We start from the raw sequence: 21,842 nt of genomic DNA, 5'->3' as shown, positions 1-21,842 counted from the left end.
TAAAACTTTTCCATGTATAAAAAAAAGAAACATTTTCCTTCTCAAACAATGCCTCCACCCAATTTATTTAAAAAATAAAATTAAGTTTCTACCTATATATATATATTTAAAAATAAATTGAGGTTGGGTGTATCCAATCTTGTAAAATGGTCTTCTTTTCCACAGCACTTATGGTAAGCAATAATTTCCTACTGCCCAGTGTAAGTCACTGTGCACTCATGATTAAAAGGCAGAAAGTTGACCAGGTGGGTCTCAGCTTCCTGTCTTCCCCTCCTCCAGAATTCCTAGACCAATGGATACTTCCAAAGACAGTAATAAAGGTCAGCTGCCTCCCTGGCACATTTAGGAAAAGTATGAGAATCAGATAGACCCATTCTATGTTGTCTGTGGGGGGACAATTAAGTCCTTTGATGCACATTCAAAAACAGCTCATTGTCAAACCTGAGGATTGGGTCTAGCTATGAGTGGCTGGAGCAGGTACAGTGGGAACATGGAGAAAGCTGGGAGGCTAGATCCAACTTTTACTCATGAAGCCATGAAGCAAGGAGTTTGGAGTCGTAGACTACTGGAACCAGATAGGCAGCCAGACTGGAGTTAAAGACTACTGGAACTGGAACCGACTTGGCAACCATGCTGGAGTCAGAGACTACTGAAACTGGCTTGGCAACTGGACTGGAGCCACTTACTACGGGAACTAGAACCAGCTTGGCAACTGTACTAGAGTTGGAGACTACTGGAACTAGAATTGGCATTGGCAACCGGATAGTAGCCAGACTGATTCCGGAGAGTGACTGGACTGGAACCGGATGGGTACCCATACTGAAACTAGAGAGTGACTGGACTGGTACTGGAGAGGTCTATCTGAGGCAACCAGACTGGAACTGGATACGATAGACTGGAACCAGATGGATCTGGAATATCATGGAGCTCAGCACAGGGCTGTGACTCCAGGAAAAGCAACACTGTACTGGGCATTTGAGAGTGTTCAGGAACTTCTCTTTATAGGGAGTGCTGTCTTCACATTGGATACTGCCATCAGCTGACTGGACTGAGGCCTGTGGTTGGAGGACTGGGAATCAACTGACCACAAGTGTCATAGTGGTGCCCACAGTAGCGGATCTTGCCACGGGCAAGCAGGACTTTTGCCCGGGGTGCCGCCTTCCGGAGGGCCCCGGCCTCATCTGGAGGGCACCGCACCATGGCAAGATCCGCTGCTGCTGTGCCCCCCACTGCCCGCTCTGTCCCGCTGCCCCCCCGCTGTGAAGGGAACTAGACGCGTAGCATCTAGTTTCCCTTCGTAGAGAGGACCTTTACTGTGCGGTGCGCAAAGACGTCATCGCGCACCGCACAGCAAAGGTCCACTCCGCGAAGGGAACTAGATGCGCTGGAAGCCTTAGAACCGGCCCTGTGTGCCCAGTAACCGTAGATGGCAGGAACCTCTGCAGTATACACACAGGAGAGAACGTGGTACAGTGAGAGCAGCAGCAGGCACCATGGGACTAGGAGAGCCCGCAGTCTAGTGCACCAGCAGTCACTAGTTGGTCTAATAACACTGCTGCAGTCAGGAGCCTGCAGACTACAACCCCAGATGAACTATCATGTGGATAATCAGCCTGGATAGAGACTCAGCAATTAGTAACACAGCCGCTTGCTCAAACTGAAAGTCTTGCAACTTGGAAATTTGTATGCTTAGCAGATTACTGGAGACAGAGAACAACAGCATAAGTCTATTTAAAAGTGCTCACGCAAGGTTGAAAGAAATTCTGAGAGGATTACAGCATATCCTTACCTGCAGGACAGGTGGCAGAGGCAAGTCACAAGACAAGTTACTGAGAATATGAGAGCAGTAAGTCAGGATCGTGACACTCATTATTTGTAGCAGTCAGCATTGTGTGTGATCTCAGCAGTCCTTGAACTAAATCAGTAATAGAAAGAGCTGGGAATTGTGTAAGCCATTGGCAAATCCCCTGACTGACCTAGTCATGAGCTAGAGCCTCACAAAATTTTTTTTTAATAAATGGAAGTTGCCTTATGTGAGGGTGTTGGTCTAGAAAGATGTTGGTCCAACAGATTATGCCAATCAGCAGCTGACAACACTCACACCATGGAGGCTATGTAATGTTGTGCCTGAAAGTATGCTAGGGGATAAGCCCACAGTGTCTCATATTTCGCAGTTGCTTTGAGGAACATAAGGAATTGCTTTGCAGTAAAATCAAGTAATTGAATTAAACTGTAAACACCCCACCCTCCACACCATAAAAGGATAGACTAGCCCTCCTTCCTCAAAGTGTAGATTACACAAAAGTGCGAGGTGGATTGATTTATGAGCTTCAAGGCAGTATTTATGATGCAGAATATGCCAGAGGCATCTAATCATCATTATTAGGGGATTGACACGAACCTCTAGTGGAACCTCCTGATTGTGGATATGAAGTAAGTACTTTCGAGACATGTTTGGTAGAAACTGCAACTTCTTGGTTTTGTATACAGTTGGTTAGAAATCTCAACTGGGAGGCATGGTTATAGATGAGAATTTTGGGAAAAGCTATCACCCCATTATATTTAAACTCATACAGTTTTCCAAGGCTAATACAAGTCCTGCCAGAGAAATGACCAAAACATTTCAATTAGCTAGATATCCTTTGGAGTGAGGAGAATTGGTAGCGCCTGCAGTATGTAAAGGAGACAGTGAAAAGTAATTTTGATAAGGGTAGCCCTATCAATATATGAAAGGGTCAAGCGTTTCCAACCCCTGAGCTACTCAGTAATAATTCGGGTCATCCAAGATACATTATTTTCATATAATAAAGCAGTATACTTTAGTTTCATATAATAAAGCAGTATACTCAGGTAAAATAATACCAAAATATTCTAGGTGTGAGGAGGCCCAGGTAAACAGAAAGGAAGGAGTCGTAATAGGATGGAGGTACGATGGAGAATCATTGCCCTTGATTTGCCCGCATACATTTTTAGTCCAGAGATATTGCCAAACTGCCCAATCTTATGCTTAATCAAAGATAGTGAGTGTTGGGGGGTCCACAATATATAGATGGGTTTTGTCTGCATAAACAACCAGTTTAATACTACGGGTAACCACCCGGACTCCCTGGAAACAAGACCACAGCTGAAGAATATGGAGTAGAGGATCAATAACAAGATTGAAGAGGAGAGGGGCTAGTGGTCATCCCTGATCAGTGCCCCATGCCAATTCCATGGGCATGCCATGCAATCCATTATCAACAATGATGTAGAGGGAGAATGATAAGTCTGGGTGAATTCCATATGTTTTAAATCCTCAAACAAATAGAGCTTGAGAATGGAATTAAATGCCTTCTGTGTATCAAGGCTTAGATGCATGTTCTTCTGAGCATGGGGGTCCTTAGTTGAAGCAGTTATTGCACCCAACACAGTGTAAATGCCCTTGACCAAATGTCTACCCACCACACATACCAATTGAGGTTCAGTTAAAAGAGTTGACAACATTTGCTGTAAGCGAGAGGCCATAATTTTAGCATGGAATTTAAAATCAACATTCAGCAATGTGAAGGGATGGTATGAACCAAGGAGGAGAGGGATCCCTCTTCGGCTTGTGTAGAAGAATCGTGTGAGTGGCATTAAAAGACAAGTACGGGCAATTATGGTGAATGTCCCAGAGTAAGTCCAGGAGAAGCGGAGAAAGGTCATCTTGGAGGATTTTATAATATGCTGCTCTCGATCAACTGGCTGAAATCCTCTAGATGACAGGCCTGTTTGTAGCAGTGCAACTTATCAGAGGATCTAAAGTGTAGGCAGTAAAAGTTTGTGAAACAGTAGCACGTAACAACATACAAGTAGCTGCCACCTCACATTTTTGTTTGTCCATGTAGCTGATTATGTGACCCTATAACACAGCCTTTGAGGTCTGCAACACAGGGTTGCAGGGTTGTCCCAGTGTTCAAGAGTATCATCAACAAAATCATACCATATTGACTTGAGAAAGGATTGGAAATCATTGGAAGAGGCCAGATGTGCAGGGAATAGCCATATGTTATCTCGATAAGGGGAATGTTAATGTCACAGTGATGGGAGCATGATCAGAGATCATGATGTCATATAAATTGTACTGTATATTAAAACATCGTACAATAGGAGGTAATCAATGCATGACAGAGAATGCACTGCTGAAAGATGGGTATAGTACATTTCCTATTATTTTAGCAATCTTTCTCTTACGTCCTAGAGGATTCTGGGGTCCATATTAGTACTATGGGGTATAGACGGGTCCACCAGGAGCCATTGGCACTTTAAGAGTTTAATAGTGTGGGCTGGCTCCTCCCTCTATGCCCCTCCTACCAGACTAAGTTTAGAAATGTGCCCAGAGGAGCCGGTCACAGCTAGGGGAGCTCTACAGAGCTTTCCTGGAAAAAGTTTTTCTTAGAGTTTCTTTTTTTACAGGAGGCTGCTGGCAACAGCCTGCCTGCATCGAGGGACTGAGGGGGGGAGCAGTGTCCGCCCTGCGGGATCTTGAGCCACTGACTCTGCTGACTGGACATTGAGCTCCAGAGGGGACAGATCGCGCCCCGCCACAGGGGAACGCTCACCCCGGCAGCCAGCCACCACCCCCTTACAGAGCTGAAAGTGGTGAGTGAGTCACTGTCCCCCCTTGCAAGCGAGGGGTCAGTGTGAAGAGGGCGGCTTTAAGGGTAGGAGCGCGGTATAAACCGCGCTCCAGGACGGCTCTGCGGTGCGGCGCTGTAAGGGGCGCCCTGTGCCAGCACAAAACCCTACACTGACCATTTCCAGCCTGTCGGGGTCCGCGGATCTCAGCCAGCAAACAAATCCTCAGGCCAGTATAATCTTGCAAGAGCGGGAAGACAGCGCCATTGAAGGGGCGGAGCTTCTCCTCAGAGCGGACCCAGCAGCGTTCAGCGCCATTTTCCTGCCTGCAGCTCACTGCCAGTGGATGAACAGGTCCCTCCAGAGCACCTCCAGCTATCTGTATGGTACCAGGGGGTTGTAGAAGGGAGGGGAGGCTGTGTATAGGCTGTGTCACCTATTAAGGGACACAGTCAGTGCTGGTCTGGGGTCTCCCTATACCTATAATAGCGCTGTGTGTGGGTTGGCTTCAATCTCTGTGTCTCTCTGCTGTTCTTGGGGGGGAAACTCTGTCTACCCAGTCACTCAGGGGGACACCTTTCAAGGACAGTGGTCGGATCAAGAATCCCTTCTCCCGATAAACATTCTGGAGCTAAGAGCCGTGTACAACGGCCTTCTGCAAGCAGCACACATTCTACAGGATCGGGCTGTTCAGGTGCAGTCGGACAATGTGACCACAGTGGCCTACATAAACCGACAAGGCGGAACGAAGAGCAGGGCTGCCATGTCAGAGGTGTCAAAAATCCTCCTCTGGGCAGAAAGGCACGCGGTGGCTATGTCAGCAATCTTCATTCTGGGCGTAGACAACTGGGAAGCAGACTTCCTCAGCAGACACGATCTCCATCCAGGGGAGTGGGGCCTCCATCTGGAGGTGTTCGAGGAGGTAACAGGTTGGTGGGGTGTTCCTCACATAGACATGATGGCCTCCTGCCTCAAAAAGAAGCTGCGGAGGTACTGTTCCAGGTCAAGAGACCCACAGGCAGTGGTGGTGGACGCACTGGTAACACCGTGGGTGTTCAAGTCAGTGTACGTGTTCCCTCCACTTCCTCTGATTCCAAAAGTTTTTCAACTGGTAAGAAGAACAAAGGTTCTGACAATCCTCATTGCTCCGTACTGGCCAAGGAGGGCTTGGTAGGCGGATCTACTGGATCTTCTGCTGGAAGATCCAAGGCCGTTACCTCTTCGAGAGGATCTGCTACTGCAGGGGCCATTTGCTTATCAAGACTTGCCATGGCTACGTTTGACGGAATGGCGGTTGAACGCCAGATCTTAGCTCGGAAGGGTATCCCGAGTGAGGTCATTCCTACCTTGATACAGGCTAGGAAGGTGGTAATGTCTAAACATTACCATCACATTTAGAAAAAAAATGTTTTTTGGTGTGAGTCCAAGAAGTTACCTGCGGTGGAGTTCCAACTTGGACGTTTTCTCCTTTTCCTGCAAGCAGGGGTGGATATGGGACTGAGATTGGGCTCCATCAAGGTCCAGATCTCTGCTTTGTCCATCTTCTTCCAAAAACAATTGGCTGTCCTCCCTGAGGTTCAGACCTTTTTGAAAGGGGTTCTGCACATCCAGCCTCCCTTTGTGGCGCCAACAGCACCCTGGGATCTTGATGTTGTGGTGCAGTTCCTGCAATCTGCTTGGTTTGAGCCTCTACATGAGGCTCATCTCAAGTTTCTCACGTGGAAGGCGGTCACTTTGTTGGCCTTGGCTTCTGCACGACGCGTGTCGGAATTGGGGGCTTTATTTTGTAAAAGCCCCTATCTGATCTTCCATGAAGACAGGGCGGAACTTAGGACTCATCCACAGTTCCTGCCTAAGGTTGTATCGGCTTTCCATATCAACCAACCTATTGTGGTGCCAATGGCTACTGACTCCTCAATTGCTTCAAAGGCCTTGGATGTAGTGAGGACTTTGAAGATTTATGTGCAGAGGATGGCTCGTTATAGAAAAAGTGACTCTTTATTTGTCCTGTATGATCCCAAGAAAATTGGGTGTCCTACTTTTAAGCAGTTGATTTCACGCTGGATCAGGTTCACTATCCAGCATGCTTATTCCACGGCAGGATTGCCGTGTCCAAAATCTGTAAAGGCCCACTCTACTCGTAAAGTGGGCTCTTCCTGGGCGGCTGCCCGGTGGGTCTCGGCTGTACAACTCTGCCAAGCAGCTACTTGGTCTGGGTCGAACACGTTTGCCAAGTTTTACAAGTTCGACACTTTGGCCTCTGATGACCTCAAGTTTGGTCAAGCAGTGTTGCAGGAGCCTCCGCGCTCTCCCTACCGTACTGGGAGCTTTGGTACATCCCCATGGTACTAATATGGACCCCAGCATCCTCTAGGATGTAAGAGAAAATAGTATTTTGGTTACCTACCGGTAAATCCTTTTCTCGTAGTCCTAAGAGGATGCTGGGTGCCCGCCCACCACTGCGTTTTCCTGCATTGGTTTTATAGTTCAGCACTGCCTGGTTCCTAGGTAAGTTCTGCGTTATTTACTGTTTCAGCGGTTGCTGAGTTGTTCCGGCATGTTAGCCGGGTTTGACTGTTGTGTGAGCTGGTATGAATCTCGCTACTATCTGTGTAATTCCTTCTCTCGAAGTATGTCATCTCCTCGGGCACAGTTTCTAAACTGAGTCTGGTAGGAGGGGCATAGAGGGAGGAGCCAGCCCACACTATTAAACTCTTAAAGTGCCAATGGCTCCTGGTGGACCCGTCTATACCCCATGGTACTAATATGGACCCCAGCATCCTCTACGGACTACGAGAAAAGGATTTACTGGTAGGTAACCAAAATCCTATTTTTACAAATGTTTCTTTACCACCCAATGTTTGCCTTGGCATTATAAAACATGCTTTTACCACCAGAATATGCCTGTTTATTTTTAACAGGAAATATATTTTGTTATTGGTGGAATATCACAAATGTCAGTTAATAATGATGTTATTGGGTTTATTGTTCTTACACAAATATCTTTCTTTTTCTGTAATTTTACTTTCAGACACATCTATTGTATTTGATATGAGTCTGACATACATCCTTGTGGCATTAGCTGCAGTCATCCTTAATAATGCTATGGTCGAACTTCTTACAACACACATGAGGATCACAGTTGGTGAGTTATAGAAAAAGCCCCATACTTTCATCATTAACACATCAAAATACAAGCAATAAAAAAGCATTATCATAACTGCTATGTTGTATCCACAATGAAAAGAAAATGTTTTATTTCTGCTTCTCATATATTCAGTATTGTTTATCTAATGTGGAACTAATCTCTGGATTTTCTCTAACGTCCTAGTGGATGCTGGGGACTCCGAAAGGACCATGGGGAATAGCGGCTCCGCAGGAGACTGGGCACAAAGTAAAAGCTTTAGGACTAGCTGGTGTGCACTGGCTCCTCCCCCTATGACCCTCCTCCAAGCCTCAGTTAAGATTTTGTGCCCGAACGAGAAGGGTGCAATCTAGGTGGCTCTCCTGAGCTGCTTAGAGTAAAAGTTTAAATAGGTTTTTTATTTTTAGTGAGACCTGCTGGCAACAGGCTCACTGCATCGAGGGACTAAGGGGAGAAGAAGCGAACTCACCTGCGTGCAGAGTGGATTGGGCTTCTTAGGCTACTGGACATTAGCTCCAGAGGGACGATCACAGGCCCAGCCATGGATGGGTCCCGGAGCCGCGCCGCCGGCCCCCTTACAGATGCTGAAGCAAGAAGAGGTCCATAAATCGGCGGCAGAAGACTTTCCTGTCTTCATAAGGTAGCGCACAGCACTGCAGCTGTGCGCCATTGCTCTCAGCACACTTCACACTTCGGTCACTGAGGGTGCAGGGCGCTGGGGGGGGGGCGCCTGGGAAGCAATGAATTTACCTTATTTGGCAAAAAATACATCACATATAGCTCCTGGGCTATATGGATGTATTTAACCCCTGCCAGTTTTCCAGAAAAAAGCGGGAGAAGAGCCCGCCGTGAAGGGTGCGGGGCCTATCTCCTCAGCACACAGCGCCATTTTTCCCACACAGCTCCGCTGGTAGGAAGGCTCCCAGAATCTCCCCTGCATCCTGCAACTACAGAAACAGGGTAAAAAAGAGAGGGGGGCACTTATTTGGCAAAATAACAGATATAAGCAGCTATAAGGGATAGACACTTATTGTAAGGTTGTCCCTATACATATATAGCGCTCTGGTGTGTGCTGGCAAACTCTCCCTCTGTCTCCCCAAGGGGCTAAGTGGGTCCTGTCCTCTATCAGAGCATTCCCTGTGTGTGTGCTGGGTGTCGGTACGTGTGTGTCGACATGTATGAGGAGGAAAATGATGTGGAGGCGGAGCAATTGCCTATAATGGTGATGTCACCCCCTAGGGAGTCGACACCTGAATGGATGGCCGTAATTAAGGAATTACGTGACAGTGTCGGCACGTTACAGAAAACTGTTGACGACATGAGACAGCCGGCAGCTCAATTAGTGCCTGTCCAGGCGTCTCAAACACCGTCAGGGGCTATTAAACGCCCGTTACCTCAGTGGGTCGACACGGACCCAGACACAGACACTGACTCCAGTGTCGACGGTGAAGAAACAAACGTATTTTCCAGTAGGGCCACACGTTACATGATCACGGCAATGAAGGAGGTTTTGCACATCTCTGATACTGCAAGTACCACAAAAAGGGGTATTATGTGGGGTGTGAAAAAACTACCCGTAGTTTTTCCTGAATCAGATTAATTGAATGAAGTGTGTGATGAAGCGTGGGTTACCCCCGACAAAAAACTGCTAATTTCTAAAAAATTATTGGCACTATATCCCTTCCCACCAGAGGTTAGGGCTCGTTGGGAAACACCCCCTAGGGTGGATAAGGCGCTCACACGCTTATCAAAACAAGTGGCGTTACCGTCTCCAGAAACGGCCGCCCTTAAGGAGCCAGCAGATAGGAGGCTGGAAAATATCCTTAAAAGTATATACACTCATACTGGTGTTATACTGCGACCAGCAATCGCCTCAGCCTGGATGTGCAGTGCTGGGGTGGCTTGGTCGGATTCCCTGACTGAAAATATTGATACCCTGGACAGGGACAATATATTATTGACTATAGAGCATTTAAAGGATGCATTCCTATATATGCGAGATGCACAGAGAGACATTTGCACTCTGGCATCAAGAGTAAGTGCGATGTCCATTTCTGCCAGAAGAGGATTATGGACGCGACAGTGGTCAGGGGATGCGGATTCCAAACGGCATATGGAAGTATTGCCGTATAAAGGGGAGGAGTTATTTGGGGGCGGTCTATCGGACCTGGTGGCCACGGCAACGGCTGGGAAATCCACCTTTTTACCCCAAGTCACCTCGCAGCAGAAAAAGATACCGTCTTTTCAGGCTCAGTCCTTTCGTCCCCATAAGGGCAAGCGGGCAAAAGGCCACTCATATCTGCCCCGGGGCAGAGGAAGGGGAAAAAGACTGCAACAGACAGCTTCTTCCCACGAACAGAAGCCCTCCCCCGCTTCTGCCAAGTCCTCAGCATGACGCTGGGGCCTTACAAGCGGACTCAGGCACGGTGGGGGCCCGTCTCAAGAATTTCAGCGCGCAGTGGGCTCACTCGCAAGTGGACCACTGGATCCTGCAGGTAGTATCTCAGGGGTACAAATTGGAATTTGAGACGTCTCCCCCTCGCCGGTTCCTGAAGTCTGCTTTACCAACGTCTACCCCCGACAGGGAGGCGGTATTGGAAGCCATTCACAAGCTGTATTCCCAGCAAGTGATAATCAAGGTACCCCTCCTACAACAGGGAAAGGGGTATTACTCCACGCTGTTTGTGGTACCGAAGCCGGACGGCTCGGTGAGACCCATTTTAAATCTGAAAGCCTTGAACACTTACATAAAAAGGTTCAAGTTCAAGATGGAGTCACTCAGAGCAGTGATAGCGAACCTGGAAGAAGGGGACTACATGGTGTCTCTGGACATCAAGGATGCTTACCTCCATGTCCCAATTTGCCCTTCTCACCAAGGGTACCTCAGGTTTGTGGTACAGAACTGTCACTATCAGTTTCAGACGCTGCCGTTTGGATTGTCCACGGCACCCCGGGTCTTTACCAAGGTAATGGCCGAAATGATGATTCTTCTTCGAAGAAAAGGCGTCTTAATTATCCCTTACTTGGACGATCTCCTGATAAGGGCACGGTCCAGAGAACAGTTAGAGGTCGGAGTAGCACTATCTCAAATAGTACTACAACAGCACGGATGGATTCTAAATATTCCAAAATCGCAGCTGATTCCGACGACACGTCTGCTGTTCCTAGGGATGATTCTGGACACAGTACAGAAAAAGGTGTTTCTCCCGGAAGAGAAAGCCAGGGAGTTATCCGACCTAGTCAGGAAACTCCTAAGACCAGGCCAGGTGTCAATTGCATCAGTGCACAAGGGTCCTGGGAAAGATGGTGGCTTCTTACGAAGCGATTCCATTCGGCAGATTCCACGCAAGAACTTTTCAGTTGGATCTGCTAGACAAATGGTCCGGATCGCATCTTCAAATGCATCAGCGGATAACCCTGTCTCCAAGGACAAGGGTGTCTCTCCTGTGGTGGTTACAGAGTGCTCATCTCCTAGAGGGCCGCAGATTCGGCATTCAGGATTGGGTCCTGGTGACCACGGATGCCAGCCTGAGAGGCTGGGGAGCAGTCACACAGGGAAAAAATTTCCAGGGCTTGTGGTCAAGCATGGAAACGTCACTTCACATAAATATCCTGGAACTAAGGGCCATTTACAATGCCCTAAGTCAGGCAAGGCCTCTGCTTCAGGGTCAGCCAGTATTGATCCAGTCGGACAACATCACGGCAGTCGCCCACGTAAACAGACAGGGCGGCACAAGAAGCAGGAGGGCAATGACGGAAGTGGCAAGGATTCTTCGCTGGGCGGAAAATCATGTGATAGCACTGTCAGCAGTGTTCATTCCGGGAGTGGACAACTGGGAAGCAGACTTCCTCAGCAGACACGATCTTCACCCGGGGGAGTGGGGACTTCACCCAGAAGTCTTCCACATGATTGTAAACCGTTGGGAAAAACCAAAGGTGGACATGATGGCGTCTCGCCTCAACAAAAAACTGGACAGATATTGCTCCAGGTCAAGGGACCCTCAGGCAATAGCTGTGGACGCTCTGGTAACACCGTGGGTGTACCGGTCAGTGTATGTGTTCCCTCCTCTTCCTCTCATACCAAAAGTACTGAGAATCATAAGAAGGAGAGGAGTAAAGACTATACTCGTGGCTCCGGATTGGCCAAGAAGGACTTGGTACCCGGAAATTCAAGAGATGCTCACGGAAGACCCGTGGCCTCTACCTCTAAGACAGGACCTGCTCCAGCAGGGACCATGTCTGTTCCAAGACTTACCGCGGCTGCGTTTGACGGCATGGCGGTTGAACGCCGGATCCTGAAGGAAAAAGGCATTCCGGATGAAGTCATCCCTACCCTGATCAAAGCCAGGAAGGATGTAACCGTACAACATTATCACCGTATTTGGCGTAAATATGTTGCGTGGTGCAAGGCCAGGAAGGCCCCTACGGAGGAATTTCAACTGGGTCGATTCCTGCATTTCCTGCAAACAGGACTGTCTATGGGCCTCAAATTAGGGTCCATTAAGGTTCAAATTTCGGCCCTGTCGATATTCTTCCAAAAAGAACTAGCTTCTGTTCCTGAAGTTCAGACGTTTGTCAAGGGAGTACTGCATATACAGCCTCCTTTTGTGCCTCCAGTGGCACCTTGGGATCTCAATGTAGTGTTGGGATTCCTAAAATCACATTGGTTTGAACCACTCACCACTGTGGACTTGAAATATCTCACATGGAAAGTGGTAATGCTGTTAGCCCTGGCTTCAGCCAGGTGTGTATCAGAATTGGCGGCTTTATCCTATAAAAGCCCTTACCTAATTTTTCATACGGACAGGGCAGAATTGAGGACTCGTCCTCAATTTCTCCCTAAGGTGGTTTCAGCATTTCACTTAAACCAACCTATTGTGGTGCCTGCGGCTACTAGGGACTTGGAGGATTCCAAGTTGCTGGACGTAGTCAGGGCCCTGAAAATATATGTTTCCAGGACGGCTGGAGTCAGAAAATCTGACTCGCTGTTTATCCTGTATGCACCCAACAAGCTGGGTGCTCCTGCTTCTAAGCAGACGATTGCTCGTTGGATTTGCAGTACAATTCAGCTTGCACATTCTGTGGCAGGCCTGCCACAGCCAAAATCTGTAAAAGCCCATTCCACACGGAAAGTGGGCTCATCTTGGGCGGCTGCCCGAGGGGTCTCGGCTTTACAACTTTGCCGAGCAGCTACTTGGTCAGGGGCAAACACGTTTGCTAAATTCTACAAATTTGATACCCTGGCTGAGGAGGACCTGGAGTTCTCTCATTCGGTGCTGCAGAGTCATCCGCACTCTCCCGCCCGTTTGGGAGCTTTGGTATAATCCCCATGGTCCTTTCGGAGTCCCCAGCATCCACTAGGACGTTAGAGAAAATAAGAATTTACTTACCGATAATTCTTTTTCTCATAGTCCGTAGTGGATGCTGGGCGCCCATCCCAAGTGCGGATTGTCTGCATTACTTGTACATAGTTATTGTTACAAAAATCGGGTTATTGTTGTTGTGAGCCATCTTTTCAGAGGCTCCTTCTGTTATCATGCTGTTAACTGGGTTCAGATCACAAGTTGTACGGTGTGATTGGTGTGGCTGGTATGAGTCTTACCCGGGATTCAAAATCCTTCCTTATTGTGTACGCTCGTCCGGGCACAGTATCCTAACTGAGGCTTGGAGGAGGGTCTTAGGGGGAGGAGCCAGTGCACACCAGCTAGTCCTAAAGCTTTTACTTTGTGCCCAGTCTCCTGCGGAGCCGCTATTCCCCATGGTCCTTTCGGAGTCCCCAGCATCCACTACGGACTATGAGAAATAGAATTATCGGTAAGTAAATTCTTATTTTCTACCATAATAAACCCTGTGGTGTATCTATATTGGGTGCAGGATATGTGGTGCAAATGAGCCCCTGGGTCCAGGGAGGCCCATACTGCACCCTCTAGACCCATTCGGCATGCTTAACTTTCTGAACACCTGGCGTGAGTGAGCTTCCAGGTTCCGTATGGCTATGCTAGCACCAGGCATTTTTTGTGTATCTGTTTACCCAATAATGCATCTTAGTCCCAAATTTTCATGAAGTTTGTAGTTTAATGTGGTCATCTAAGTGATGTTTGCATTGTACACATATACCTTTTCAGAGCATGTAATGTACATGTGTATCCAAATGCAGAGTCACTGAGAGGGGATGCAATAAATTTAGACAGGGCCATCTTTATGGACCAAATGGTGGTACATTATGTTTGGGTCAGATTAGGTTCTGATCCCATCTGCCCTTTCAGAACCAAATCTGTTTTGATATGTAGTTAAATGGCTATTTGCTACATGGTGTCTCTTGTGGCTATGCATAAGGCACACATTCCTTCTAAGCCTGCCCTCGGTTCAGACTCTCATTGACTAGTTTCACAGGAGTCGGGGGGTGGGCTTAAAAGAATTGTGATGCCTTATGTTAAGTACCGGGTGCCACATGGTGCCTGATGCGCACAGTGTTGCCGATCCCCGTGGAAACCAGCCAACACATATATAACATAGATTAAAACATGTTTTTTTTTAATATGTGCTAAGTGGTTTCCTCTCGTACTATATGGTCATCCCTGCAGCCACCGCTGTTCCAAGTGTAAGTATAAACTTCATGAAATTGAAAGGCTCTGAGAACTACCATACTTTAAAACTTGCTATAGAAATGCAATTAAAGCATGAGAAGCTGTGGAAGGTCACGAATGATCCAGGAGGCAACCAAAATCCCAAATGAGGCAGAGGCAGAACCGCCGGGCCCCTGCTTTGAAGGGGGGCACCTCTCCTCCTGTTCCGTGTGTTCAGTGACATTAATCAATTAATTTAATTGACAGCAGCCGTTATATCTTCCGTAGCCGACTTCCCCACTAGTCACTACACCTTACAAATCACACCCTCTTTATTATAGATACACTGGAAGCAGACACCTTACTTATGAAGCTACTTGCTCCTATAAAGGAAACATGAGAATTCTAACTATATGAAGTTATTTCTATGACAATTACAAGTAACTTCATATAGTTAGAATTCTCATACTTCCTATGCAAGAGCAGATATCTCCACCAGTAAGGAGCATGCTTCCAGTGTAAAAGGTTGTGGGTTCTAATCCTGGATATGACACTTGCAAATTAATTGTCAGAGAAATAATCAGCATTGTGAGTGACTGAGCAGATCTATGTAGTGTGTGGCTGGACCCCTACATAGATCTGCCTAGTTGCAACGGGTTTTGTAGTAGCTTCATATAGTTAGAATTAGAGATGAGCGGGTTCGGTTTTACTCGAATCTCAAAACAACATTATATTGGATGATATATAGGGGGCACCAATATTTTTCTTGCCTCCGGGCAACTGGGACAAACTTACACCACTGAAAGGAGGTGAATAGAGCCATTGGAACCCTTTGCTTAGCTGTAGAACAGCAAGTGTATTCCATCATTTATGATAAGGCATGTGGGTCGCAGAGGCGTAACTAGGGTTTTTGGAGCCCAGGGCAAGATTAATAATGGCGCCGCCCCCCCCCCCCCCCCTCCCGAAAAAAAATGGCCATGGCCACACATCAGAAGGGGGCGTGGACACTGAAAATGGGAAAATGGGATGTGCCAACATGACATTATAGCTGTGTCATGCTGGGAACATACTTTTCAATTCTACATGCACCTTACCATCATCATTTCTTGCACAAATAGGTGTCACTGTATATAAAGATGTCAGGTGTGTATGTATAGATGTAGGTGCAGTGGTTGAAGTGTAATTTTTTAAGTGGGGGTATAGAAAAGTGAATGGTGCAATATGCGAGCGCGCCTTCGGAAAAAGAGGCGTGACCACTCAAAAGGGTACGTGTCCTTCAGTGCTATAAGTTCACATTATAGCACACAGAATGAGCCGAAATTCACATTATAGCACACAGAATTTGCTGAAATTCACATTATAGCACACATAATGAGCCAAAATTCACATTATAGCACACAGAATGAGCTGAAATTCACATTATAGCACATAGAATGAGCTGAAATTTACATTATAGCACACAGAATGAGCCGAAATTAACATTATAGCACACAGAATGAGCCGAAATTAACATTATAGCACACAGAATGAGCCGTTATTTACATTATAGCACACAGAATGAGCCGAAATTCACATTATAGCACAAAGAATGAGCCGAAATTTACATTATAGCACACAGAATGAGCCGAAATTTACATTATAGCACACAGAATGAGCCGTAAATTTACATTAAAGCAAACACAGAATGAGCCGTTATTTACATTATAGCACACAGAATGAGCCGAAATTCACATTAAAGCCCATAGAATGAGCCGAAATTCACATTATAGCACAAAGAATGAGCCGAAATTTACATTATAGCACACAGAATGAGCCGAAATTCACATTATAGCACAAAGAATGAGCCGAAATTTACATTATAGCACACAGAATGAGCCGTTATTTACATTATAGCACACATAATGAGCCGAAATTGACATTATAGTACACAGAATGAACCGAAAATTCAAAGGGAAAGTGACAGCAGGGACATAGGGACAAGGAGAGTGACAGAGAGAGGAGTGGGGAGGGAGGCAGGGGGGGTGTAATGTGTGGGGAGGGAGGCAGGGGGGGTGTAATGTGTGGGGAGGGAGGCAGGGGGGGGTGTAATGTGTGGGGAGGGAGGCAGGGGGGGTGTGGGTTGGGAGGCGGGGGGTGTAATGTGTGGGGAGGGAGGCAGGGGGGTGTAATGTGTGGAAAGGGAGGCAGGGGGGTGTAATGTGTGGGGAGGGAGGCAGGGGGAGGTGTATTGTGTGGGGAGGGAGGCGGGGGGGTGTAATGTGTGGGGAGGGAGGCGTAATGGGTGGGGAGAGAGGCAGGGGGGTGTAATGTGTGGGGAGGACGGAGATGTTGGGGCTGCACTACATCACTACACCCCCCCCCATATGCTGAACTACATCACTACACTATTTCCCCCTAACTATACAATCCACTGCACTAAATCACTGCAGTACACTACAGAGTAACATTAGAATTATCCCTGCAGGATAACTTCCTAGCTTATCTGTCCTGTGGAGCTCCAAAAGGGTAGAACGAGGGGATCTGGTCAAGATCCCGGCAGTCGGGATGCCGGCTGTCAAAATTGCGATGCCGGAATCCCAACACTTGTCAGAATGTTGGCGCCGTCATCACGATCACATTTGGGCAAGGGGAGGGGCAGGGGGAGGTTAGATTTAGGATGTGGGGGGAGGGTTAGGCTGCGGGAACGGGTGGTTTCATATAGGCTGCGAGGAGGGGGGTTTAGGCTGCAGGAAAGGGGGGGGTAGATATTCTATGCAGTGGGATGCCGCGGTCGGTATTCTGACCGCCAGCATGTCAGCCCCAACCCAGAATGAGGGTGCAAGGAGGATTGAGTAGAAGGAGGGGGAACACATTAGAATTGGGGTGAAAGGATGGAGGAGAAGGAACAGGAGGGATCAGTTTAGAATAGAGTGGCAGGTTAGAGGGGAGGAGGGTGGCACTGTAGCGGGGATGAAGGAGCGAGTCTAACTCCTAATTGCTATCTCTCCGGTGAACATTCTCCTTAGCAGACAGACAGAAGGCAGTGTCCCCTCATAGAGCAAAGAACTCAGGGTCACTCACTTGCTGATGACTCCACCTCCGGCATTATACACCGGGGGCCAGGGAGAGCTGCGACACCATGAGGAACGGGCTCCTTCCTCTCCTAGCGGCTGCTATGACGCTGTCATGGCAAACGCAGTGCGCCAGATGACCACGTTCCCGGGGAGATGGGGGGGGTTAGTTTACCTTTTTTGTCCCCTCGCCTCCTCCCCTCCCGCAGCCGTCTCTCCCCTAGCTTCCTGCAGCCCCCACAGGACGTCTTTATTTGCAGATGCCGGAAAGCAGCACATCCGCCGCGCTCCTGCATGACTGACACGCACGGATCTGTGTCAGGCCAGCAGGTATGTCCTCCTATTCTGCCTGATGCCGTGCTCCTGTGCGGAGCAGAGGGTGAGGGAAGGAGGGAGATCACACTCTAGTCTCCATGGTCTCCTCCCCTTCCTCTGCAGTTGGAGAAGGAGGGTGATTGACAGCACAGGACAGCGCTGCTGATTGGTCATGGCGCGTCCTGATGGACCAAGCATTTTTTAATTTTCGGGTCCCCACCATCGCTTATCGGGTGAAATACGCTTCTTTTTTGTGAACACTGCTACCTTGACGGCAGCGCCCCCCCCCCCCTTCCCTCTGCTGAGTCTCCACAGCGCCCAGGGCACATGCCCCACTCACCCTGCCTTAGATACGCCTCTGGTGGGTCGCCCTGCAAACAGCTTACAAAGATAAGGGTCTAAGAATAAATCCCAGATTAATTTTGTATGGGACTAAGCTAAGTGAGTGTAAGACATAAACGAATACACAGATAAGATGTTTTCTATTAGCCAGCAATTGCTGTCCATTGGAGTCCAGATAAACAATGAACAGCCCCAGAATTTGATTTTTTGGTAGTGGCATTGGAGTTGAATACCACTGCATTAACTACAGATGTAGTAAGTGCAAAGCTGCAACAATTCCAGCAGCAGATAACTGTGGACGATATTGGTCCTAATTCAGATGTGGTGTGTGTAGAGGTTCAGGGCTTGTGGTTAAAGTAGATGGTGAGACGGTGCTATATGAAATTTTTTTTATTCTAATAAAACATTTAGGGCAATATTAAAATGTACATACACTGTGAGGTACATGTAACATGAAAGAGAGATAAGAATACTGTCAGAGTGAAGATAAATGGACTGTCCGTGTGTGGATATAGGAGCCGTAGCTGGTGTGAAACTGGGTTCCCCGGGACAATACCCTGCTTCTGGCTCCCAAGCAGTCCCACAGATAGATGATTCTCAGTCTTTGTATGATGTAGCAGGATGAGCGCCAACATGTTTCCACTACACACACTGCATTCTATTCCAATAGAGTGTACTTGGAACAGGATCCGGTGATGTTACCTGCACTCGGGATCCCGGAGGCCACCATGCCGACACCGGGATCCCGATCAATCAAAATGCCGGCAAACAGAGTGCCGACCTACATGCACTATTTCCACTGTCCACGATACCAATTGAGTGGGAATAGAAACTGCGTGGCGAGCGCAGCGAGCCTGCAAGGGGCTTTGTTGTGCTCGCCCCCCCACCGGCATTTTGCTGCCGGGATCCCGGGGTTAGTATGCTGACCGCTGGGATTCCCAGCGCCGGTCTCCCAGCCCCAACTCCCTGGGATTCCCAGGCCCTTTGGACCCTAGGTTGCTAAAAGTGGTTTGCACCTGGAAGTAGTATACACCTATTTCTCTACTAATTCAGATGTGGTTGTTTTTGCTGCTGCTGTTGCTATTTTTTGCTGTATGCAATTGCGATTAAATGCTAATATGGACAGAAACTAACCTGCGCATAGGGACGCCAACTGCGGCCACATAATTTCCATCCAACAGTGTATAATTGCTGATATATCAGAACATTAATCGCAAATTAGAACATTTTGTAGAGTCTGAGTGCCTCTGAAGACTTGAGAGCTGAGCTGTGCTCCTGGGACTCAGAGAGCTCTCCTATAGCAAGTGCTAATTTATGCATGCCCAAAAAACACTGTCTGAATGGCCATGACATGCCTGTGTTTGGCCGACCACTCCCCATTGCCACCCCCAAACGCTATCTTCCTGTCACTCACCCTGCAACTAATTCATAGTCACTCTGCGACTAATGTCCAGTTGCAAGTCACTATAGCAGTTCAATTTCTGTGTGTGCGCACTGTGGGCCTAATTCAGATCTGTTCGCTCGCTAGCTATTTTTTGCAGCGCTGCAAACAGATAGACGCCGCCTATAGGGGAGTGTATTTTAGCTTTGCAAGTGTGCGAACGCATGTGCAGCCAAGCAGTACAAAAACATTTTGTGCAGTTTCTGAGTAGTTCTGATGTTACTCAGCCGCTGCGATCACTTCAGCCTATTCGAGCCCGGAATTGACGTCAGCCACCCGCTCTGCAAACGCCACCCACAAATGCCCTCTTCCTGTCAATCTCCTTGCGATCGGCTGAGCGAATGGATTCTTCGCAAGAACCAGTGCACAGCAGCGATCCGCTTTGTACCCAAACAACGCGCCTGCACATTGCGGTGCATGCGCAGTAGTTACCTGAATTCGCTGTGCAGCGAACAGATCTGAATTAGGCCCTTTGGCTGAAATGCATGCACAGTAAGAATACATTGCCAGTTTGCATACAATAGCCACCTTGCGACCACCTCTGAATCAGACCCATTGCTGGTACATCTGCCCTATATAATAAAGACACTAAGTTTAAAAACTGAAGTACAAATACTTTATTTGCTACAATGTAAGCAACAAAGCTGCAGACTAAGGGCAAATATGTAATAGCCTGCAAGGTGCAGGCTGTTTGGGAATTTCTGCTAGTCTGCCCATATTTTTAAAGTAGCAATAATTTACAAAACCGATTATGGGCAGACTCACAGAAATTCCCGAACTGTCTGCACCTCTCATGCTATTACATATTGCCCTAAAGGGATCCGGACTGAAAGTCGACAGTAACTAGGTCGACAATGTCTAGGTCGACCACTATTGGTCGACAGTAACTAGGTCGACAGGGTGTCTAGGTCGACAGGGTCTTTAGGTCGACATGTTCTAGGTCGACAGGTCAAAAGGTCGACATGAGTTTTTCACAATTTTTTTCTTTTTTTGAACCTTTTCATACTTAACGATCCACGTGGACTACGATTGGAACGGTAATCTGTGCCGAGCGAAGCGGTAGCGGAGCGAAGGCACCATGCCCGAAGCATGGCGAGCGAAGCGAGCCATGCGAGGGGACGCGGTGCACTAATTGGGGTTCCCGGTCACTCTACGAAGAAAACGACACCAAAATAACATTAAAAACTCATGTCGACCTTTTGACCTGTCGACCTAGAACATGTCGACCTAAAGGCCCTGTCGACCTAGACACCCTGTCGACCTAGTTACTGTCGACCAATAGTGGTCGACCTAGACATTGTCGACCTAGTTACTGTCGACTTTCTATACCACACCCGCCCTAAAATATCAAAGTGGTACGCAGAAAAAGAGGTATAACAAAGTTATAGCAGACAGTCATAGAAGAGACTGCTTTTATATGGACATGTGGCCACTAGATATTTTAGTTGCAATGAAAAATGGTTCAACTCATTGAGTAATTGTGAACTTATTGCAGTCAGTGGAGTTGGGGATAAAATGCTCACATTATCTAAAACTGGGACAATTACAGTGAACTTAAAAATCATAAGCGAAACTGTAGTCACAGATATTACTGTTATTAAGTAATTAAGTTACTTAATAGCCACCAGTATACTTGAGAAGAAAAACTACAAAATCAACTGTACCCTGCACAATAAGAATGGGATAATGGTGGTCATTCCGAGTTGATTGCTCGCTAGCAGTTTTTAGCAGCTGTGCAAACGCTATGCCACCTCCCACTGGGAGTGTATTTCAACTTAGCAGAAGTGCGAACGAAAGGATCACAGAGCGGCTACATAGTTTTTTTTTTTGTGCAGTTTCAGAGTAGCTCGAAACCTACTCAGCGCTTGCGATCAATTCAGACCATTCAGTTCCTGATTTGACGTCACAAACACGCCCTGAATTTGCCCAGCCACGCCTGCGTTTTTTCTGGCACGCCTGCGTTTTTCCGAACACTCCCTGAAAACGGTCAGTTGACACCCAGAAACGCCCACTTCATGTCAATCACTCTGCGGCAGTCAGTGCGACTGAAAAGCATCGCTAGACCCTGTGTGAAACGACATTGTTCGTTGTAATATTGCGCCACATGTGCAGAAGTGCCATTTTTTTGCCTCATCACTGCACAGTGAACGAATGCAGCTAACGATCAACTCGGAATAACCACCAATAATAGCTACTCCTACCCGATGCTAGCAACCCTATATCTTAGAAACTATACAGTGTTATACAATAACTGCTGCTGACTCTAGTCAGACTATGGAACTGTGGCATAGGTGATTGGAACATTGAGGGTATGAGAATGTACAAAAACTTCAAGAAGGGATGGTGACTTGAATGGCTATAAGCAATCCTGATAATCTGGTGTGTGA

The 21,842-nt window shown here is 47.5% G+C and overlaps 1 protein-coding gene across 3 annotated transcripts in view; it reads left to right on the top strand.

Moving 5' to 3' along the window:
• The window catches only part of SLC29A4 (solute carrier family 29 member 4), a 601,272-nt gene that overhangs the window by 128,355 nt on the left and 451,075 nt on the right, over nt 1–21,842 (top strand). For all 3 annotated transcript variants that reach the window (XM_063934124.1, XM_063934122.1, XM_063934123.1), the window contains one exon: nt 7,628–7,741. In XM_063934124.1, coding sequence (XP_063790194.1) covers nt 7,628–7,741 — 114 coding nt within the window. The remainder of the gene's footprint in view (nt 1–7,627; nt 7,742–21,842) is intronic.

This window comes from Pseudophryne corroboree, chromosome 7, assembly GCF_028390025.1.
Source record: "Pseudophryne corroboree isolate aPseCor3 chromosome 7, aPseCor3.hap2, whole genome shotgun sequence".
Lineage (NCBI taxonomy): Eukaryota > Metazoa > Chordata > Amphibia > Anura > Myobatrachidae > Pseudophryne > Pseudophryne corroboree.
This window is presented reverse-complemented; position numbering and strand designations above follow the sequence as displayed.